The 23857-nt window shown below is 33.7% G+C and overlaps 2 protein-coding genes across 5 annotated transcripts in view; one reads left to right on the top strand and one right to left on the bottom strand.

The window, feature by feature from the left end:
- The first annotated feature begins 6 nt into the window (after nt 1-6).
- On the top strand, nt 7-22843 carry Rok (Rho associated coiled-coil containing protein kinase). 3 transcript variants are annotated; one of them, XM_088238247.1, is made up of 13 exons: nt 7-112; nt 468-718; nt 931-2865; nt 3920-4080; nt 5691-5900; nt 6486-6676; nt 9356-9530; nt 10816-10973; nt 11785-11983; nt 13051-13325; nt 13705-14042; nt 14395-14614; nt 21389-22843. In XM_088238247.1, exons 2-13 carry the CDS (start codon nt 532-534, stop codon nt 21414-21416), a joined length of 4077 nt encoding a protein of 1358 aa, XP_088094373.1. In that variant the 5' UTR covers nt 7-112; nt 468-531; the 3' UTR covers nt 21417-22843. The 3 variants fall into 3 exon arrangements, with proteins under 3 accessions (XP_088094373.1, XP_088094372.1, XP_088094371.1); XM_088238246.1 differs by lacking the exon at nt 21389-22843 and adding an exon at nt 18114-19016 and having other exon boundaries at nt 474-718; XM_088238245.1 differs by lacking the exon at nt 21389-22843 and adding an exon at nt 18114-19016.
- The window catches only part of qua (villin like protein quail), a 47384-nt gene continuing 46363 nt past the window's right edge, over nt 22837-23857 (bottom strand). For both annotated transcript variants that reach the window (XM_088238249.1, XM_088238248.1), the window contains exon 16: nt 22837-23820. In XM_088238249.1, the coding sequence (XP_088094375.1) occupies nt 23707-23820 (114 nt within the window). In that variant the 3' untranslated portion in view covers nt 22837-23706. The remainder of the gene's footprint in view (nt 23821-23857) is intronic.

The following is a 23857-nucleotide window of genomic DNA, read 5'->3' as shown; positions in this document are numbered from 1 at the left end:
AGCGCCATTGTCGTCAAACTTCATTGTGGTTTAGATGGAAGCGGTTCAGAGTTGAGATTTTTTTTGGATAATTTTACACACATTTTATGTTTCTAATCTTAACGGAGGAAAGGTAAGATATAATATTGATCAACGATAACTTTTACATCAAAATTTGCGCGTACATAATATTCGGAGTGCTCACTGTGAATCCGATTATCGCGAACAAGGACCCACCTTCCACTGTGACTGTCATATATTTTACAAGCCTGGCTGTCACGAACATAAACGTTTATTTCGTGTTTTCTAGGACGATATTTTGACAAGTGAAGTTACTCGGTAGTTGCAATATTAGTGCAATGTCATTTATAAGTGTTATGTAGCAAATTTCGCTTATCGGTAATGCATTATTCGTCAATGTACACTGGTTGAATAAACATTATGACCTCATACTCGCGTGTTTGTGTATAACGTCAGATTTGACAAAGTTTCAGAAAAATGTCCTTAAGACGAAGCTAGTAGCGCGTGGACCAGGACGAGAGCCGGAAACAAATGAGGATGGATAAGACGGTAGATGAGGAGCGCAGGCGGCGCCTGAGGATGCTGGAGGAGCACCTCACGGATGCTCGCTCCGCGGGGAATGTGGACTGCCTACTGGACACTGTCACGGCGCTCGTAGCTGACTTCGATCACCCCGCTATCCGGCGGATGAAGAACGTAGAAGCATATACGAGCCGATGTGAGTATTCTTTATATTGTCTGTTTTCATTTACAAACAATCGTTAACTATTTTAGATTTGCGTGCCTATAATGAATTATTTTACTCAAATTCATAGCTTCAGTTTGTCAGCAGTATTCTGAGGTTATGTTTTATTTAAGTTTAACTTATATCGTTTACTAAATTACTCCCTCTGTTAATCCCAGTTGTTAAATGATTGTTTCTGTTTTCAGATGAAGCCCTAGCATCTAAAATATGTGATTTACGAATGAAAGCGTCCGACTTTGATTTGATCAAAGTGATCGGTCGCGGTGCTTTTGGTGAAGTTCAATTAGTTCGGCACAAATCTACAAGGTCTGTGTACGCCATGAAACTCCTAAGTAAAGTGGAAATGATCAAGAGGTCCGATTCTACTTTCTTTTGGGAAGAGAGGCATATCATGGCTCACGCCAATTCCGAGTGGATATTAAAATTACATTTCGCATTCCAAGATCACAAGTATCTGTACATGGTCATGGAGTACATGCCCGGTGGTGATCTAGTCAGCCTGATGTCCAACTTCGATATTCCCGAGAAATGGGCCATGTTTTACACCATGGAGATTGTCCTCGCACTCGATGTTATCCACAAAATGGGCTTCGTACATCGGGACGTGAAGCCCGACAATATGCTCATAGACAGGTACGGTCACTTAAAGTTGGCCGACTTCGGGACTTGTATGCGCATGGGGCCCGACGGTCTTGTGCGGGCCAGTAACGCTGTGGGCACGCCCGACTACATTTCTCCAGAGGTGCTGCAGTCCCAAAACGGAGAAGGCGTATACGGCCGGGAATGTGACTGGTGGGCTGTCGGAATCTTTTTGTACGAAATGCTTATCGGAGACCCGCCTTTCTACGCGGATAGTTTAGTCGGGACATATGGCAAAATTATGGACCATAGAAATTCCTTGTCTTTTCCCGAAGATGTAGAAATATCTCGCGAAGCTAAATCCCTCATCAGGGGTTTCCTGACTGACAGAACGAGGCGACTAGGAAGAAGCAACGTAGATGAAATCAAGGGACATCCATTTTTTGTTAATGATCAGTGGAGTTTTGATAATCTTAGGGATTCCGTTCCTCCCGTTGTACCGGAACTATCCAGCGATGATGATTCCCGGAATTTTGACGATATAGATAAAGTAGACACTATAGACGAGTTATTTCCTGTTCCTAAAGCGTACGCCGGGAATCATTTGCCTTTTGTCGGTTTTACTTACAATAGCGATTATCAACTCTGCACTCTTAAAAGTGACAGGGTGGATGGGGTCCACGCGATGTCATCTAACCACGTCGATGGCAACTCGCAAGGAACAGAAGCCATTCTACAGCTCGAAAAGCTCTTGGATCGCGAGAGAAGCGTCAGAAACAAAGTAGAAGAAAGTCACAATAGTCTTTTAAACGAACTGGAGGAATTAGGAAGAAGAGAGGCCGAAGTGAAGGAGAAACTCGCCATCTCCGAGAAAGAAACAGCAATGCTAAGACACAACATAAAGGAAACTCATAGAAAGATCGAAGCTGAGGGAGAACTTCGTCGTAAATTGGAAAATCTGTTGAACGATACGAACCGTCGCTTGGAAGATGAGCAGAATAAGCGAAGTAAAGAAATGAACAACAATCAACAGCATAATGATAAAATCAATTGCCTAGAAAAACAGCTGGCGGAATTGCAAGAGAGGATCAAGAGCGAGGCGGAAGCGTCGGCGCGGTTGCGCAAGCAAGCCGCGGAGTTGCAAGTCTCCAAGCAGGCGGCCGAGCAGATGTCTTCAGGTATGGTCGCCACTATGAACGCGGACAAGGCTGCGCTGGAGAGGGAGCGCTCCGCCCTGCTCGAGGAGCTGGAACGGGAGAGGCGCGCGCGCGGCGAGGCTGGCTCGGCCAGTGCGGAAGCCAGCGCTAGCCTGGCTGCTGCGCACGCTGAGCTGTCGCGTGCTGCCGCAAGACTAGCCCGCGCCGAGACCAGCGAGCGCCAGTTAGTGGAGCGCCTGGCGCTGCAGGAGAAACAGACGGCTAGCTTGGCTCTGGAGCTAAAGACCGCGCAGCAACGCCTACAGCAGGAAGTCCGTGCTCACCAGCATACGCAGCGCTCGCAAATGCTCTCTAATGAGGAAGCCAATTTGGAACTTGTTAAAGGTAAATTTTTCTCTTTACAATAAAGTTTTTTTTAACAAGTTACGATAATATATTATTTATGTTCTTATTTTATACTTTGCATGCATCACCAGGCAGAATGGATAAAATATTTAGAGGTGGATTTTGTTTTAAAATATTAATTGTTATATTCCTTTATTTATAACTGGTCCAATAGTTTATCTTTGTTATATTTTCTGTTCATTAAATTGTGTGATTATTATTTTATACTGTTTTCCCCTTTTTAAAAAATCTTCTGTGTTTTTTTGCTTAAGAAATTAATAAAACTACAGTTCAGGCAATATAAGAAGATACCTTCGACATATTACAATAGTGTTGTGACATTCTTTTTTCTTTTGATGTTGATTTTTGAATTTTGAATTACTTTCCATCAGATGGGGTGAGTAGAAGCGGGTTTTCATATTTACGACTAAATTGCTTAATACTAAATAAAAATAAAATCTGTAAAGTAAAAACAAAAACATAAAAGCTGTATATTTATTTGTTAAATTTGGTCATTCAACAGGAATACAAAAATCAAGGTAAGACAATATAATACTAAAGAAAAAGTTATAATATATCTCCCACAATAATTATAGGGCGACAATGATATAGACAGAAACAGCTTTATACAGTTTATTATAATAAAAGTAATAATCGTTTTGTTTAGATTAACTCGGGAGTGTTTTATTTTAACATACTGAATTATAGTATGGATCACATAAAATAATCGGGAGTGAATAGTGATTTTTGACTCATAAAATGAACACGCACAATATAATTTGATATTCAATATAATTTTGACATTGTCGATCTATAGTGAAGTTTTCTGGTGGTAGTCACTATTGCGGCTACAACAACAATAAACTATGGCATTTGTTTCCTACACTTAACTGTTAATATTTACAGAACTTCATGAGCGTGTAAATGTCAAGTCTCTTCTTAAATTGCCTGTAGAATAGTTTATACTTACAAAATTATACTAGTTAAATATAAGACTATTCTGTATGAACACTAGAGTTGCTGTAAATCTTCTAACTCTTTTAATGCGTTTTAGCTCTTCAAGCCAAATTGAATGAGGAAAAAGGCACACGACAAAAGGCCGAGTTGAATTCACAAGAAAAGGAACGCCAAATGTCCATGTTGAGTGTCGATTACCGTCAAATTCAACAAAGGCTCCAGAAATTAGAAGGAGAACATCGCCAAGAAAGTGAAAAGGTATTTCTTCATTTACTAAACCTATTTAAGAAAAATATTGCATAAGCTTTGAAAAATAAATTAAAAATCAATAAAGAAATACATTGTTTAATAAAATAAAATTGTACAAAAGTTCTCAATCGTTGTTGTAAAATGCTGCTTCCTCTGTAATGGATCAAATTGCTCAAATTTAAATTGTTATAATAGTGAACTTTTGTTCTTTAAAAAAGCTTTTGATACTGTACATGTAGAGACCATGATTAAAAAGTTAAATAACATAGGAGTAAAATCATACCCAACAGATAGGAAACAATATACATACCCATATAAATGAAGAAAAAAGTAAAATACAAAAGTGAATTTTGGTGTACTACAAAGGTTGATCTTGGGTCAACTGTTATATAAATATATATATATATATATATATATAAATGATCGCCATGTTGTGTCTCGCAAAAACTCAAAAATGGCTTGACAGATTTATGTGCGGTTTTTGGCAAAATTTTCTAATTTACGTCCTCAAGGTTTACAAATAATAACATCTTCAATATGTTGAGTAGAAAAAAGTTAGAAGCATAAATGTTTTTTCATTTATTTTACAGGGTTGCATTCGTCTAAACTGCATATATTGAATAATTTGGAGGATGTTTTTTTTTTGTATATTAAAAAAGTTTGTATTTTAACGTTTACAAACATCAATTATTTTCAATGGATACTAAATTGTATAATTTCCCTACAATATCTTAATTTCTACATATTAAGATATTTTTAATGGATTTTTGGTAATGCCTATAATAATAATTTTATCTGACTCTTACACGAAATGCACCACTGTTTGTAAGTAGACCAAAGTTTGATAGTTGAAAAAAGATTTTTATATTCTAAAACAATTGATTGATGTTTTGGAATTCAACCATAAACAAGTACCCAAGTACCTACTTTAATTAATTATTTGAATATTCATAATTTTTAGTTTTGGAATTCAATCATACACAAGTATCTAGGTACCTGCTTATCAATAAAAAGTCTTTTTCCTTTTATCCGGACAGTTTTTGCACGTTTTTACTACACAATCGGGCATTTTTCTTTTCAGTAGTGATTTTTCCACGATTTTGATTTGAGCACGACGAGGTCTCTTAGCCAATCACATGAAGAGATAAAATGAAAAATTATCCCTTATTACGATAAATAGCTATAAAATAAATAGCTCAAAAAAGGCAGAAATAAATAATGTGTGTCCTTATTTACGAAAAAACGTTTGCTGAAGCTTATAGCAGGCACGCCAACGTTCAGGAATATAAATAATTTTTTTGTTTCGGAGTTCAATCATAAACAAGTACCTAGGTACCTAACTATCAATGAAAAGTCTTTTTCCTTTTATTCGAATAGTTTCAAAGTCGTCATGTTTTATTCCTTAGTGAAACTTCTATCTTATTTGCCCTTCCCTGAACTTTCTCCAACAACTCTTGTCTTCCTTAAAATTGCCACTCTAAATTTGGTAGGCATACTCCAGGAGTTAATTTTTTTTCTCTTCATTTATTATCTCTTAACAGTGATTCGAGATATCTGAGTAATGAACTGTACGATGAAAATGTAAATTGCATAAAATGACGAGGATGATTATATCTCAGGTCCAAGCCCTGCAGTCGTCACTGGAGCAGGAGCAGCAGAAGCGGAAGGCTTTGGCCGGGGAGCTGGCTGCCGCACAGGCTGAGGTAGGGAGTCTCCGGGCCGCACGGGAGCAGCGCGCTCGCGAGCTGCATGACGCGCGTCAGGCAGCCGCTCAGGCCGCACAGGACCTCATCGCGCTCAAGGCTAAACAGACACTCCAGGCCGTGCAGGTTATTACAACTACTCTATCAGATGATAATGTCTTTTTCATAATCTCTTGAAACCCGATCCAATAGTTCTGATCACTGGAAACATCATTTTTCTCATTCATTATTTATTCAACAATTCTGTTGTCCTTGTGAAGTAAGTGGTATCTCCAATTTTTTATAAAATATTTTTTTGTATCAATATCCATACTCTATGAGTACAATATATAGCGCCAAACAGGCTGTGCTACAATTTCCTTAACCCGCGATGATGTAATATTGTATTACCTCAAGCAAAAGACAGAATATTTTGAAGTTCAGACATATATATTTATTGGCCATAATGGTTTAACAAATTTTAAGAACCATTTATTCTTAAAATTTTTAAACAATAATTTGAAGTTTTTATTTTGAATTGTTATTTCTCATGTAAACATTTCCATTCAATATGGGTTTTTATCTAAAGAGCTGAAATGCACTCAACCCAATGCTTCAGTTCGATTCGCTGAATGGTCGACATTAACGATTTATTTAAAATGGGGTGGTCGATTTAACCTGGATTATTTTGACGATGAAAAAAAGAATTCACGGTGGGCATTTGTGTTCCAGCTCAAGGAGCTGCAAGAGCAGCTGGATGCGGAGCAAGACTTCAGTAACCTGTACAAGACTCAGGTGTCAGAGATGCGGGAAGAGTGGGAGGAGCGCGGGCGCGCCGCACAGGAGCTGGAGGAGCTGCGGGCGTCCCTGCTGCACCAGCTGCAGATCGCCATCGCCAGGGCAGACTCGGAGGCTTTGGCCAGGTGGGCTATTTTTGAAATTCATAAATCACGTTACTATGGGTAATTTATAGGGCGCCAGTTTTGTGAAAATCACTTCAAGGGCGCTGTAAAATAAGTATGCCGACACTTCTTGCAGCTGTAATAATATAATAATATGTACAAATCTATAAATGTAGTATACTTATTGATACCCATATGATGACAGATCATATGCTCTATGAATGTCCAGACTTCATTTCCTCAGCAGCTTTATCTTTGTTAAAAATATCTAAATAGTATCAATGTATTGGAATCAACTTTTATCCTTAAAATAGGGAAATTAAACCAAGTATTAATACAAAAATCTACTTTCTACAAGCCAGGGGTGCTATTCTGAACCACTCTCGTGGCACCAGAAAACAGTTTTTCGTGTATTTTGTATGTAAATACACGAGATAACACGGCCACAAGAGCGTTTGGAATACCAGCCCAGGTCAGGTTCTCGACATACGGTCTCTCTTTTGAATATTTTAATTGCTATTGGAAGCTTGTCATATGTATATTTTTGTATTGCTAATAGTATAATTGTTGTGTCATGTCATGTGAAAAGTCGGAATAATCGACGTGCGTGCATGAGAAGATGTATGAATGTGAAGGAAGCAAAGGAAGTGTGCCAGGACAGAGTGGTGTGGCGTTCTATCCTCTCTGCCTACCCCTCTGGGGAAATGGCGTGATGGTTAGTTAGTTAGTTAGTTAGTTATAATTGTTTTCAACTAATAATTTGATAATTATCATGGATAACTTATATAGCACCACTTTCGTAATGTAATATACCTGAAGGGCGCTTTTCAAAGTGATTCAATGAATATAAATTTAATTTTCACTTGAAATTTATAATTTCAGTGAAACTATTTATTTTGTTATGATATAATAAGTTATATTTAAATATACTTTTTACACTTCCACTTATTTATTTGACCAATTAGGTCTTTCACCCTCTAATGGGCATCTTTTTGTCTCCACATGCTACGGATTTATTAAAATGATTTAGAGAACAGGTGGGTTTTTAGTTTTTTTCGAAACATCACTTCACTCGGACAGTTTCACACCTCTACTGGAAGAGTATTCCATGCCATAGAGCCTGCTACCGCAAATGGGCATTCACCTAATTTAATGTGCTGGTTGCATACAGGTAAAATAACTTTTCAAATTGCTGTAGATGTAGCTGATCTAAGCGTAAAATGTCTGTCAGCTAGTCACCTGGAATGCATAGTTCTTAAAGATAATCCAGAGTAGTTATTCGGTGACTTATACATAAGCCAATAGAGTTTCTATCCTCCGTGGAAAACGTAGCCAGTATAATTCCCAAAGCAGTGGAGTGATATGACTGAACTTAGAGATTCCAAAAATAAGTGCTTAACAATAACTTATGTATTTGATGTGTCTCAGCTGGTAGGAGCATGAACTTATCGTCCTAATAATTCGAGCATCAAGAGAGTGATCAGAATTAAGAAAGACCCAAGTAACTAATCTGTTCTGTTTACATATTGATGTGCCATACATCTGTTTAAAAAAATATGTATTTGTGTTTCTGATCCTATATTTGTGGTGATATACTCATGTGTCTGTGCCAACAAATTGCTCGAGTCAACACAGGACTTTTAGTCCCATGGAGTTGGGACTTGTATGCCAAATAATGTGTAACAATACTACCTGTATGTAAATAAATAAATAAATGTTAGTATCTTACTGACTTATTATGTCTACCAGTTTTGAGACGTACCCATCTCTTCGTCAGGACACTCAGTATACAAAGTGTTTATGAAAAAATACTTAAATTACGTGCAAAGTTATAGGCGGATGCAATCACCACCGTGTCCGAACATGCACTAAAAATTAAGCTAAAAATATTATGTGGTATTTTAGAGAATGGGTAAGGGTTTGGGAAGGGGAGAGGCTAAGAAGTTGAAAGTTACATGATTAGTTAATTTTTAAATAAAAAATTCGGCTTTATTGAAAAGATATTTGATTATTTATTAGGGGAATACTATTTTTCAAAGCTTATGTAAATGTGAAACATCTCCGTGTTATTTAATTTGAGTTCTTTTTTAGTATTTGAATGTAAAATTTTAACTCCTGTATTCTCATTGAAATTGTGGTTTAAATTTATGAGATCTAAACATATGTATTATTATTTAAACATCTCGTGTGTTCTTTAGTGCGAATATTAAAGCCACATGACATTCTCTCAATATACCTCGATTCTACAATTTATTTGTAATTTAGACATAAAAAGTTGGTAAGTGGTTATACATATAATAATATTTACTAACATTATTTACAATGTTTGATGCAAAATTAATGCTTTAAACATAAATTAAATTTATTTAGTGATAGTAACAAAACAAAAAACTTACGCCATATTATGCTATCAATGAGTGCTCACATATTTGCCATTATTGTTCTCCAGAATCTGGATGTAAATAAATGTTTATTTGTAACCCGTAGGCGGAGCAAGGATGGATTCAATTAATCTAATCTCTGAATTGATAATATTGAATACAAAACATACTAGTTTTGAAATAATTATTCATATCAACAGTATAGCTGCAAGAAGGAATTCTTTTGTCTCGAGTGAATTGATTTTATGCTTTATTATTTAAAATATGAATAGATTTTGTATGTAAAGAGCTTATTCTAACTTAACATTGTATATTGCAGAACTATCGCCGAAGAGACTATCGCTGATCTGGAGAAGGAAAAAACCATGAAGGAACTCGAACTGAAGGACGTTATGAATAAACACAGAAATGACTTGTCCACACGAGAAACTACGCTTCAAGCATTGCGGGAAAAGGAAAAGGAGACTAGTCTAGCTACAGAACGACAACGTAAAGTAAGTGAAATATGTATTTTTGGTTGAAAATCATTTTTGAAATTTAAAAAATAAATATCAATAAAACATATAATACACGAACAAGATATTATACTCCCAGGGGTTATAAAAAACACTCATTTGGGACGGTACATAAAAAGAAATCATTTTTGTGACGATACATAATATCAGTTAATACCATCCAAAATAGTAAGAAAACGTAAAATTAGAAACATAAAACTCAGTGTTATACACTATTTATATAAATTATATTAATAACTATTACTATCAAAAAGATTTACGAAATATTTTTTAATTGCAACACTTTTGGATTTGCTATTCGACTTTTGGTTTTTAAGTTCATCGGCCAACTTATTAAATTGAGAACGGCCAATATTTTCCAGAGACCTTTTGCTGAACTTCATTGAGCAAAATTTAATTAAAATTTTTGGAGTTTAGTTGTAAATATCATGATTAAATGTGTATTTTAAATTTGTTTGTTTTGTGTAAAGCTTATTGAAAGGAGACATGTGGCTTAAATAAAATCAATGAAAACTTTTTTAATAAATGGTAATCTATGAATAATATATAGGCAGTCATTGTCTTTTTAAAATCGAGATCACTAAAACCTTGGCCCTTTCTTTTGAAACAAAATCCTGTGTTCGTTGTTTACACAATCACTAAATTTTGAGTAAAACTCCCAATGGCACGGTTCACGCCTATGGAATCAGCCCTTCTCTGTTGAACATTATAACTGAAGGTTTGACATTACTTCTTGATATTTACATTTAGGCGCGTATGCTTGGAAGTCGGCCATTATGAATTTTGATATTGCAAGTAACTAATGTTACTTCTTTTTGCGGTGCCTTGTCAGGTCTCCCCGACGTTGGCGATCATTACAGCGAAAGCATCTCGGTCCTGCGCTTCTTTTATATTCCGCAGCCAGGATAACTGCTTATTGAATGTACTCGCCATTGTGATTCCTGGGATAAGATGACCAGAGTGGTTTCCGGTTGCCTTCGCTGGTGGATTTTTCTGTCGGGGTTGTTTTGGTTTTGGGGCGCCAGATATTTGCCTTTCATCCTCTCGTTATCTGCTGTGATCTCACTGCCCAGGGCCCGCGACGTGGACGCTAACGAGTTGAACTAGTCAGTAGTGTTGTCGGTGGAATGCAACTGAGCGTCCGCCCATTTTATAGAATCACTACCTCCAGCAAGATGTGACTCACTGCGACCTTACTGACAGTTAAAACCCCTATTTATGTCTTATTATTGTTCATTTGAATTGAGTGTTGGTTTTATTGCAGGAGTTGGAAGACACCCGTAGAACAATGAATATGCTGCAGGAGCGACTAGCGAGCGCTAGTGCGACTCAAGAAGATGTGGATAAATTGAACAAGAAGTTGATCTCTGAATCCATGCTAAAACAACAAGCCGTTAATAAATTAGCTGAAATCATGAATAGGTTCGTTTTATAAAAGACTGCATATTGGCATTAGAATTCAATTGAAATATTCTTATTTAGTGATGTATTCTCAATTGTGAGCAGTTTTTCTTTTCAACTCTCTTTTTTTCATAACTCTTGGGCCCCGATTACAATGGGAAGTTAACATTTATCTTCAGTTTTAACTACATAGTAAAATTAAGTTTTCTGTATGAAAAGCAGAATATGCATACAATTTTTTTTTCTAAACATGTTCAATTATAGGTTACCGACGAAGATACTTTGAATGTTCATGCAAATATACTCATTTACGTACACAAATATCGGGTTTTCTTTATAGACAGTCGAAGATAACTCTGTTATCTTCCCATTGTAATCAGGGCCCGGATGTTTGTTGCTAGTTTTGCAAACTGAGGTCATTCGAGAATGGAAAAAAAACCCCTGCACTAAATATACTTGGGTACTTTCTTAAATAAAATAACAAAATTTTATATTTAATTTAAGAATGAGACATCGCCGTGTTACATTTAGATAGTGACCCTTTTTTAGAATTCTGATAATTTGGAGACCATTTTTTAATCTATTGAATTAAAACTGTTATAAATAAACGCTAATAATAAATGTACAAATAATAAAATAGCAAAATTTCATCAAACTGTAATTATAATTACTATTTATAGCAATGAAGAATTCACAATGCTTATAATTTTGTCAGTATGATTAGCATGGAAAACTTACATTTAAAATATATACAAATTGCTTGTTCCTCCATAATTTCAACATATTTTTAATAAATATTGTACAATACAATGGAAATTTTTTTAAATTTTAGAAAAGATATTAATGCTGTGGGCAAGACGAAAAGTAAAGTGTCGGCGCGTAAAGACAAGGACTACAGGAAGCTGCAGCAGGAGTTGACTCGGGAAAAAGACAAGTATGACCAGCTGGTGACCAAACAGCACAAGGACTTACAGGAAGTGCAGCAACAGGTCATAGAAGAGTCGCAGGCCAGGCTCAAGTTGCAGATGGAAGTGAGTATTGCCCAAATCTAGACGGCATTCATACGTCTAATATAAGAATAATTATTAACATCATTAGCTAGATTACATATATATATATATATTTTTTTTAATGTAAACTAAATTCAAAGTAGGTGCAGTGTAATTGATAATATTATTTAAGTGTCTATTTTGACATTTTACTAAATTGTGACATGCAGTTGACGCATGTTTAGGAAGAATAAAGTCTTTACACCAATAAATTACAATGCAGAAAGTTTAAAAAATCGGCTATAGAAATATTATTTGAAGTTATAAACATAATATGGAAAGAAATAGAAATAGTTTGAACAGTTATCATAAAAGTGTGAAACAGATTTGCCGCGATGTAAATGACAGTTGAAATTCTGGGGTGCCATACATAAATAAAATTTTTCAATATTTAGGGAAAGAATCATTGTATGCATTTTATGCTAATTCAAAATTTTATTTTTGTGTTTTTAAGGGCTAGTACCTACATACAATTATTTAAACGTGTTTTTTTTTTTTTAATTCAATAAAAAAAAAACACATTGTAGTTTAGTTAGTTTGTAATTAAACCCTGAAGAATGCATAGTATTTGTCCGAAACTAGTGGTTATTAATTTAAAAAAATAAAGTTACACATACAAAAAAACAAAGTTATTTCATTGTAATATATTGGATAACAATGTTCCATAAAGTTAGTGCTTCAAATATTTTTAAAAAACCTGTTGGCTTTTTTGACTAGGCGAGTCTGTGTCGAAAGAGATAAATATACATTAAATGTCTATTTGATAGAATCCGTAGAACTAGCCCTGAAAGAATTGCACCATATCTTTCATTAAAAAAATTGCTAGATGAGACGATCAATCTTACATATCAGTTTATTTCAGGGATTATGAAATATTGTAGTAAAAATACACCTTTTAAAAAATATATTCAAAACGACCATGCCATTAATTGAACTCAACACCTCTACTAGCCAAAGCATGCTAAACACCACAATAAACTATTTTAAATATTAACAGTTCATCAAGAATTCTTAAATTCTTATAAAATGTTTTATGTATCTTTTCTCAGATCGATGGAAAAGACGCGGAAATAGAACAACTGAAAGAAAAGATTGTGGCCTTGAGTAGTGAAACAGCGAGTCAGTCCTCCGCAGATAATGAGGGGGATGATGGTGGAGGTAGTGAAGCTACTCTGGAAGGTTGGTTAGCCGTCCCTTCCAAGCAGAACATCAAGAGGCACGGCTGGAAGAAGCAGTACGTGGTGGTCAGCTCCAAGAAGATTATCTTCTACAACTCGGAGAATGATAAGCTCAACACTGATCCCGCCCTCATATTAGATCTCAAGTTAGTATTTATTATTTCTTAAGTTTTTTTTAATATATTATGTGCGGTCACAAAGTAATATGTAAGTTATTTTCATGAAATATTTCAATATTTCTCATATTTATCTTATGTATGATTTGATTTAAAGTTATTATAACATGTGCTAAATAGGGAAATATCACATACTCTGAATAACGATAAAAAGATTTTAAAAAATTCATTGCATTTTCAAAATCAGGGTATATTATGGAGAAATGTTTTCATATGTAACTTTGAAAAAATGGTGTTGTTTTCTTGTGTTATGTGTGCCTTGAAATATGTATTTTGTAATGTACATACTTAACTGCATCAAAATAAAATAAATTGAAAAATAATTAATAATTTAATCATGAATTTCCAGTAAAGTATTCCACGTGCGATCGGTAACTCAGGGCGATGTGATCCGCGCCGACGCCAAGGACATCCCCCGCATATTCCAGCTACTGTACGGGGGTGAGGGCGAGGCACGACGCGGCGGTGGCGCAGGCGGCGGGGACGGCGCCGAGGGCGGAGCGCTGGCGCCCGCTGCCGCGCCCCCCGCGCCTGCCGACGGGGACGATGAGCCCGGCGGCGGCGGCACGACCTCGCGCAAGGGCCACGACTTCCTGCCCATCACGTACCACATGCCCACCACGTGTGAGGTGTGCCCGCGCCCTCTGTGGCACATGTTCCGCCCGCCATCAGCACTCGAGTGTAAAAGTAAGAGCATTTTCATTATTGAATTATAAGCATTCATCATTCGTATGGTGTCCATAAAGAGCCTCCAGGCATCTCTGTGGGCTGCCAGCTCCTGTGCATCCCCCCGAGTCTGGTTCGCGTCAGCAAAAATTTGTCACATTAACCATAAATTTTTGAAAGCCATTTTGCCAAAAACTGTTTAAATATCGCTTATGTTCCGCTGGCTCTCTTACGCATTGTTAAATTAAAGTTTGTAAATATATTCAATTTATTTTAGGACTGTGTTATTTTAAAAACCTTATTTTTGCCTTATGCGGCATCACAGGACTGTGGTAAAAATGAAAGATTAGTGTCTAATTGTTGCCTCCCCTAGGGTGCCACATCAAGGTGCACACGGAGCACTTGGAGCGACGCTGCGAGGAGAGTATCGCGCCGTGCAAGCTGCACTACGACCCGACATTCGCGCGCGAGCTGCTGGTGCTGGCCGCCACCCCGGACGAGCAGCGTCACTGGGTGCAGCGCCTGTCACGCAAGGTGCAGAAGTTCGGCTACAAGGCGCAGGCCTCGCACGACAACTCGCGCGTGTCTCCCAGGTACTGACTGACTTTCATCAATTCAATTATCATAAAGATATTATTAAAAAAAAACAATTATTTCAATAATTGAAGTACTAACTTTGTGGTTATTCATTTTATAATTCAAACAAAAAACCCTGTTTTCTAACCATTTAATATTTATTTTATTTTATGCTGACTGGTTTCGATGCTATACAAGCTTCCTTATCAAGGTTTAATTTAGTAATTTAAACCTTATCAAATTACTAAATTGCGATTTTTTTTATTTTATTATGAAGTACAGTAAAACCTCGCTTTCATAATGTTTTTATGTTAAGTACCTACATAAAATTATTGAAATGTGTTTTTTTTTAAAATTAAATATAATAAAACACATTGTAGTATTAATTGAAAAAATTCAAAATATTTTTAGTGAAATCATAAGTAAATATGAATAATCCCCAATTATGAATGTTTTTATAATTTTTCTGCAGTTTTTCATTTCCTCACTTTAACGTTTTCCTCAGTATTACACATTTTTTTGCTGCTCCCTTGAAAAATGTAAAAAGGGGGTTTTACTGTATTATTATAATTTTAATTTTAAGCGAGCAGTGAAATGCAAAATATCAAACTAAGATTTTACATTGATCCTGCCGGGAATCGAACCCGGCACCTCACATATGATAGGCACACGCATTAACTAGTACACTACGAGACCTACTAGTCACTTGATTATCTTGTTAGGATTTTTATCTGATATTAGCCATCGAATCAAATACGATAGTTCGGGATTCTGGTTCTATTTCACACACTGAATTGTATTTTTTTATTTTGTCCAGACACGGGAAGTATTTTGACTTTCGGTATATTTAAAGAATAGAAATTCACTAGAAACTTGCTTCGATACAGTCTTACTGAGGAAGGTGGAACCATATACATATCTTATTTCAAGTAAAGTTTAGGCAGGAGAATAAAAAAAAATACCTTTAACTAAATTTCTAAAAAATATTATTCGTCCATTATTTTAAAATTTTATATATTTTACAAACACAGATGAAAATTTTCTAGTCTGAAATATGTTATTATCAAAATTAGTGCCATTTACAACCTGTTTTATACTGTATTTTAAACATATGCATGTTAATTCTGCATACATAAAAAAATATTTAATAATTTCTACCCCTTATTTCAATAATTTTGCATGAAATTTCTTATAGTTTTGACCCCTTCTTAAGATCTTCCTATTTCTCTTCAAAAAGTTTCAATAATACTGGAAACTGTAATATATTTTTTTAAAAACACTACATATTAACTCTTTTTCAAAAAAAAAGGTTTTTTTTTTACTATAAACTAATGTTTTTCATTATTTTTTTAATAAGTACAATGTGATTAAAAATATAACATTAAATATGAACATGTCTAAGTCAGAAAAGTTATCTGCACAACATTCTTCTCTCTTAAAAATATTGCAGGTACATACGTACATTCTATTCTATGGTTCTGAGGAACAGTTCAGTAATAAAGTTTATGTGAGTAACACTAATTGTGTTTTCTTTTGTGTTATTTAGTTATAGAAAATTGAATTAAACACTAAATATAAAAACATGTTTCTATTTTTACCCTGGGATGGTATTCTGAATCTTCTCTACCCCCTAGAGAGTGATTAATTTGGGGATTTTTATTTTTTGCATGCGTTTCCACTTTGCTTCGTATCTGGCCCCACTGATGATTAAACGTCAAATAAATATGAACATGTGAAATCAAACATGATGATTTTCGTTAAGGACGTTATTGCGACCTTAATCATTACCTGAAACACTAAATTAGGTTGAATTGACTAAACCGTATTAGTTTTTTTAAAACAGTTTTATACATCATTTGACGTTTAATCATCAGTGTGGCCATTATATGAAGCAAAGTGTTGACGCATTTGTAAATAAAAATCCCCAAATTATCCACTCTCTAGGTGGTAGAGGAAATTCAGAATACCACCCCTGATATCTCATTTAAATTTCATTTCCCCTCTTTCATTGACTTATGGAGTCAATAGTTTTAGTTATTGTTTTGTGTTACATTGGGTGTGCTCATTGTTCTATTGGGTTCGATTCCCCAATCTGTCTAAACAAATACATAATGATAAAAACACCCATATATGTACATAATTTACATAACAATAAATATTAATTTTTCTTTCAAATAATAATGTTGGTTCTTTTCAAATTCAATGCAATAAGAATCTGTAATTTATGTAGTAGGAATGTATTTATAGATTTTTATGCAAATATAATTATATTGGTTTCCATTATTATGTGAAGTTTTGGCTATTTTCCTAGATAAGACTAGTAAAATTAATCAAAGTACGTTTTGTGCATATATTTATGTCCATAAAAGATGTGTACAGTTGCACAATATTGCACCAGTGAACATCATCAGTTTCCGAAATATCCAGCTATTTTTTTATACTATAAAAAACTTTATTATTTCTATTGTTGGTGCTAGAAAGTTTTTATTTCATTTCACCTTTAATTCGGAGCAACCGTTTTTTCTAATCTTCGTTGTGAATCTATAAATAGAAGTGCCGTTATTTTTCAACACAACGATGAACACAACTAACAACGAATGTATGTTTTTTTGGAAGATTTTACCTCCTTTTCATTGTTCTATTACCTCAACTGGTGAGAATATTGGATTACTTATTTTAGTGATAGAAATATTTAAAAATATATAAATGCGTACCATGTTAAAGTGCCTCTTGAATATATTTATTTTTTAAAGAATCGGAAGTTTTTTTTAACAGGAGTTGATGCATTTATTTTATTTATGTGGCAGTGTGATAGATAATTATTTATTTCTTTTATATTCATGATTTTCCTTTTTATCGGTTTTTATATCTAGTAAATGCTTACATACAATTAATTATAAAATGCATTTTGTAATTTAACAATATGTATAATATTATTTTCGGACTTATATTTCGCCAAATAAAAATAAATGCTTAATAAATTAATCATTATTTACCTATGTAAACGAAAGTTTATCATTTATCAATTGATTTATTTTGTCAATGTATGGGTTGATTATTAATTTCTGCTTAGTGTGGAAGAGTATTGAGATACGCAAATGGATTAAAAAATATGCCAAGGTGCTTGTTTAGGGCAAGTTATTAGCTAAATAGTACACAGTATTTTGTGAAAATATAAAACATATTATTTCGTTTACATGCTTATTCTGTATTGTTTCAGCTTTAGTATTATGTATGTATTTATATAGCCTTTGTATTATTGTCTTGGTATTTTCTTGCCTTGTTATTTACGTTACGTTTTGTCATGGCTGTCCTTGTGTCGTCCTTGTATTGGAATATGAAATTCTGAACATGAAGTAATCTTTAATGAGATCACAATATACATTTTTAAGGTCACTAATTTAACAATGTAACTTTTTCAACAACCATTTTCCTCTTCTGATATGGTAAATGGGCCCTAATTATAACAATACACAGTAAGCGCCATCTAACATAAGAGATGTAAACATTTGGCAGGGAGTCGACCAGATCATCACTGAAGGCTTACATGAGCAAAAACCAGAGGGCCGCTACACTTCCCGCCAATGCTTCTCTCGCTAACAAATGACCCTGGACTCAATACTACCGCATACACCCCCGCGTCTAAGGGAACCGACCAACCAACAATCAGCCATAGGATCTATCTTCCTATGTCTTCAGTTAATAGAATAAATCTCTTTTGAACTGCTTTCCTTTATTTCGGTCTTTCTTCTGAATGCTTTATTTAAAAATTATATGCAACACTGGCTTAAATGGGTTCCCTCAGAATAGAATATGTTCAATTAATATGAAATCATTGATACATTTTAAATTCAACAAAACTACAGATTATTATGAAATTTTGAATGATTTGATCAAAATCTGTACTCCACTAGGCCAGTTTTGTCTGCTAAAAGCGTTGGTAGTATTCGTCACTATTTGATTACATCACTTTATATTTTCTTGTTATTTAGGTGTATAAAATGCTCATGTTTGTAAGTCAAAAAGATCGATTGTACTTATTCAATTGATTCTGTTTGGTGAATTATTTATTGGATTGTAGTGTGTACCATTATGTATGCGCTCTATTTGATATTATTTTGTTCCTGTTATCAACGAAATTTATATTTACTTTAGAAATAATACCTCACCTTATTTATCTTGCATTATATTGTATGTACCTATCTTTAATTTTTACTAAATCATTGTTACTCATATTGGACGAGCATTCTCTCACCAAACGGAGTTGAAATGAAATGTTTCACATAAATATTGCCGCTAATTTAAGCAAAATTTTACTGTGTAAATATTTAAGTTCCTTACCACATGTTTGTGTACAAAATAACTTCAAGTGTCCTTCGAGTAATTCCTATAAATTAAATGATTACGCATACATGTTCAGTTTGTGTGTTACTTACTATCTCAATAGTCATAATGTATTATATCATATGCGGTTAAGGGAATGTTTACAACTACATAAATATGTTTGTGTTTTTTAATTGTGGTCGGTAAAATTATTTTATGTTGGCTTTTGCAAATTGAGTCGTAACATAATTCTAATTTATTATTACAAATTTCGTGCTCAAATTATGAATTTATGTTGATACATTACCGTCAAAATTTAGCGTTATAATTATTGTTTATTTATTTACTTTTTGAATCGACCACATTAAAAATAATCGCCCTTTTTCTACGAAATTAATGTATTTGGTGATGGAAAAACATTCTGTAAAATATTAATTTCTATGTTTCGGTCTGTGTTGTAATGATGTTAATAATGATGTAAATTATTTTGGGGTGCAGTGGTTAAGGACAGCTTAAAATATACTTATTTCCTTGCATATTTCTTGAGCTTATTAACACAACCTAAAAATTTAATTGATGTTGGAAATTTAGTTTAAATACCTTATATCATATAGTATTATATTTTTACACCTAGGTGTTTTAAATAAACCTTAATTTCCCTCTGGAATATATATGTAGTTATATTTGGGACTATCTTTATAAAACCAGGTAATATAGGGTTGTCTCTTTCTACATTGCATACAATTAGAATTTCAGTCTTATGTAAAAATTGTACATAGTATGTGGAGTTTGTGTGGACATTGAAAGAATGTTTATATTTCTAGCACCTTGTATCTTCATTTTGTATGGATAAGTAAGGATGATTTATATATTTTTTAGAACGTATTTACTGCTATTTTAACAAAATTTTAATGCGTAATATCTTCGCTTCCTTAACCAATACTTAAAAAATATTTTGTGGACTAGTAGGTGTACTCGAGACAATTTCAGGGATTATAGATAAATGTACACTTAAATATCGATGTTTCAATCATCGCTGCCTTCTTAAATGAAAAAATAATTCGTCAACATGTTGTATCACATCATAGTTGTCGAAATGTTATGCCACTTCAACTTAAGGAATGCTGGATCAAAAGCAGTTTTATTTTCTCTATCATTCAAATGTGATTAGTAGGTCCCAGAGTTCTATTATTGAAGTTAACATTAAATCACATTTAGAAAAACATAACTACTTTAAACTTCACCTCGGAGACAGATACATATTTACAATCCATTTTGCTCTAGATTTTATACACAAAAATATTTATATTACGAATCCTTATTTGTGTAAAAATATGGATAAGGAAATTGTAAATATCTGATAAGTAATATGTAATATTGAAGTATATATTTTGTAGTACAAATTTCCTAATACATTTTAAAGCAGGAAACAAAGCAATATATTTGGTAATAATAAATATGGTTGTAATACTCTAGCAAATATATTTATAAAATTCTAACAAAAAAAGTTAATTTAATTTGGACGCCGTTTGTTTTTCATAGTTATTATTTTTTAAACTGCATTTATCTTAATATGTAAAGAAGGTATAATCTGCTCTGCGTTACTTATTTATACAGATAGCTTAAAAATCACTTATTTGTGGTTTTATCCTCATTCCTCTGTACAAAAACTAGTATGGGATAGTGAGACGTGAGCTTAAAAATTTTTGATACCACTTTTTACTGATAATCCATTGTCACTAAATAATTATAGACAATCATTTTTTCATTATTTTGAATGTTAAACTAGCTTAATACGATGAGGCTGCAAATGTACCTGAACCAAACATTCGAGTGTACAATACAAAATAATTTTGTATTAATTAAACACTACCCTATAAGATAATATTATGGATAGTCATTTGTATGCTTTCATTTCTACTGCCGTAATGCACCTGCTGTTCACTAAAGCCATAGTGTTTTTTTTCAATCAGAAAACACATCGCATAAATAGGGAAATGTGTGGAAATAGTATTAATCAGTGATTTGCTAATGTGGTATAAACAAAACCTTTTTTCATTAAAAAAAAAATAAAACAGGGTACATCTGTTGTGTTATTGAAATGGTATACTTATACACATGTGACTGGCGATGGTTTGCTTGTGAAGAAAATGGCACCTTTTATTGTGTTGGTTTTTAAATTTATTTGTAGAGCCGTAAAACTAACGCTGATTAAAATGTAATAGTTCATCGTTTTTTTAAAGTAGATATATGAAAATAAATTTTGAACTTATCAGCGTTTTTTAACAAAGTTGACAATAAACTTGGCTGGCTGTTTGTCTATCTCCACTCATCCCTCTTCCTCTGGCATCGGATGCAGTATGGAGCAATGACAAACTCCTCGAAATACATCGGACATCTTGTAATTAACCCCACAATATTTTCTGTTTTGTAGTTTTTGTGTAAATTGCACCGATTACTAATTTCAGAATTAACATCGTCACGGGACGTAATTGAGTTTATCGAGGATTAAGAAGACTGTGATGAAGAAATGATACAAAATGAAGGTGCACTTAGAATTAATAATGTACTCAACGTAATATGTAATGTTTATTATCTGTTGACTGTTCTGCATACAGATGTATCAATCCACCACCCTATCTAGTTGTTATATCGAATAATAATGCTTATACTTTAACCAAAGCCATTTTTCATATAAATATTATATCTATCAACCTAGTATTCAGTTTATACATTTGGATTCTGTGCATTGAATGTTTTATGTTTATGACATTAAATTTTACGCCAAAATGTGGGGTTTAAGAATAGTATTTTAGGTCATACCTTTGTTAGTTAAGTTTTCAGTATATTTTTTAATACATTAACCATAAACTGAATTTATATTTTAGTAGCATTTACTTTATAGAGATTTATCCGACTGTCACGAAGTAAATACCGAAACTTAAGGTGGATTGCATTTAATTATTCTCCTTTCATGGGCTTTGTGTTATAATATGCATAATGTGTAAATTAGTGTCGGAGAGAATGGAAAGATGGCCACAGGCCTTAGTGCAGCTCGTGTACAGGATAAGGAGGGTACTGTGTTAGTAATTACGGATATGTTTTACTTCCAAGTAGACTGGTGCTACTTTGAGTCTACCTTATTTAGTTTTAACGATCATCTCATACGCTTGTTTCATATGCTCCAGTCATTGTACAGAATATAGTTATTCTCTTTACATTCCCGCTTCTTCTACACTTAGTTAAAATCTGCGTGTTATCATGTATATTATTATATTGTTTGTTCATCTCGTATGTATTCACGCTCATGTTTTTACTGGTTTGTTTACTTAACGCGTGTTGTATATTTTCTTGTTCTCATTACCAAAAATAGGTCTAAAGCTTAAAATTTGCCAATAAGGAGTAGACTGTAATGGCGTCAGAACACGGTTTGTTGCCATTTTACTTGCGATGCAGATGGATAGCTTCTTCATTTTAACTTGCGCTTTATTTACATCGGAGCTTCCTTAATATAACTTTGATCGCATTGTACGTTAGTTAATTGATTCATGAATATAGTTTATGTCATTAGTGTAAAATGATTAAATTGTAATTAGCTAAGAGATGTGGGAGTTTGGATATTACAGTGGCCCGGGGGTCAGATTGGCCAGTGTGTGGGCTCGTGTTCCTTCCATATTGTACTTCATCGCTGCGTTACTTAGGAGGGTGTTATAATTCCCACATATCCAAATTGATCCTCCGCAGGTTTCTGTTACTCTCCCTAATATTTGAAGTAACAGGAGCGCTAGTTATGTTTCCAAGAATTAAAATTATTTTATTGAATTTTACAAACTTTGTATATTGTAAAGATTTTAATAATAAAATTGATTTTAGATTTAAGGGACAAGCATGTAAACAAAAAATAATAAATAACATGTTGAATATATCATTCTTTTATTTTGTATTATCCAACCCTTAAATTGAGTTATATAATAATAATTTCCTTATTAAACAGTTATCGATAATGTGTCACATATCTCACTAAGCAGTGGATATGTATTACGTCTAAGTTCCAGGTAATACATTATACTGACATTCATCTCCTGAATTGATTAGTGTTATGCCAGCCAGGCGATGATAAATTTCACTCGGTGCAACATAATATAACTACATGCTTAACTTTGTTCATCAATATTTTTTCTTTAGTTGTATCTGGCATTAAAGCAATGCGTGCAGTTTTAATGACAAAAAGAATGCTTACTTTTTCCTTGAAATCTAAAAAATGCCATATATACTTGCATTCATACTCTCAAGACTGAAAAAAATAAAACATACAATATTTATCAGAAGAAAGTCATCACATTTTACACAAATCACTCAAATATTTATTATTAAAACGGGTTGTGGTCCTGTGGTTAGTGTTGTGGACTCACACGGATCAGAGGTCCGAGGTTCGAACCCCACTCTACCCCAACTTGAATCTCATTTTTTAATAGTGAGTTATTTACCACTCATTAAAAATGGCCCCAAAATGGAAATATTTAGTAAATCATGAGAACGCAAATATTTATTTTTTAATAAAACCGATTATGAATATACATAAATATACGTAAAAAACCCGGTAGGAAAAGCAAGGAATCGTCTTATTGGATTTAAGTTTTGCGCTTTTGTTTGATCTAAGTTTTTCATTATTTAAATAGATATAGGATGTGATTTCTGTAAGATCAGTCAATTGTGATAATTGAGAGAAATACACTTTAGACATTCCTTTTTCTTCATACTGAATTTTCATAAAATGTTAGCTATGTTAAAAGAGTCCCGCCATTTTCTTAAAATCCTTTTGCTTCCATATTGGTAGAGTTTTAAACTTGTTATAAGATACTCCAAATGTTGATACAAAGTCATCATGGGTTAGGTAGAGCTGGAAATAGAAAAAAAAAAGCAATGCAATTCAAAAT

Source organism: Micrasema longulum, unplaced genomic scaffold (assembly GCF_059751315.1).
Source record: "Micrasema longulum isolate JH-2025_06_02 unplaced genomic scaffold, ASM5975131v1 h1tg001842l, whole genome shotgun sequence".
Taxonomy (NCBI): Eukaryota; Metazoa; Arthropoda; class Insecta; order Trichoptera; family Brachycentridae; genus Micrasema; species Micrasema longulum.
The sequence above is the reverse complement of the archived record's forward strand: the minus strand, read 5'-3'. Positions and strand labels throughout refer to the sequence as shown.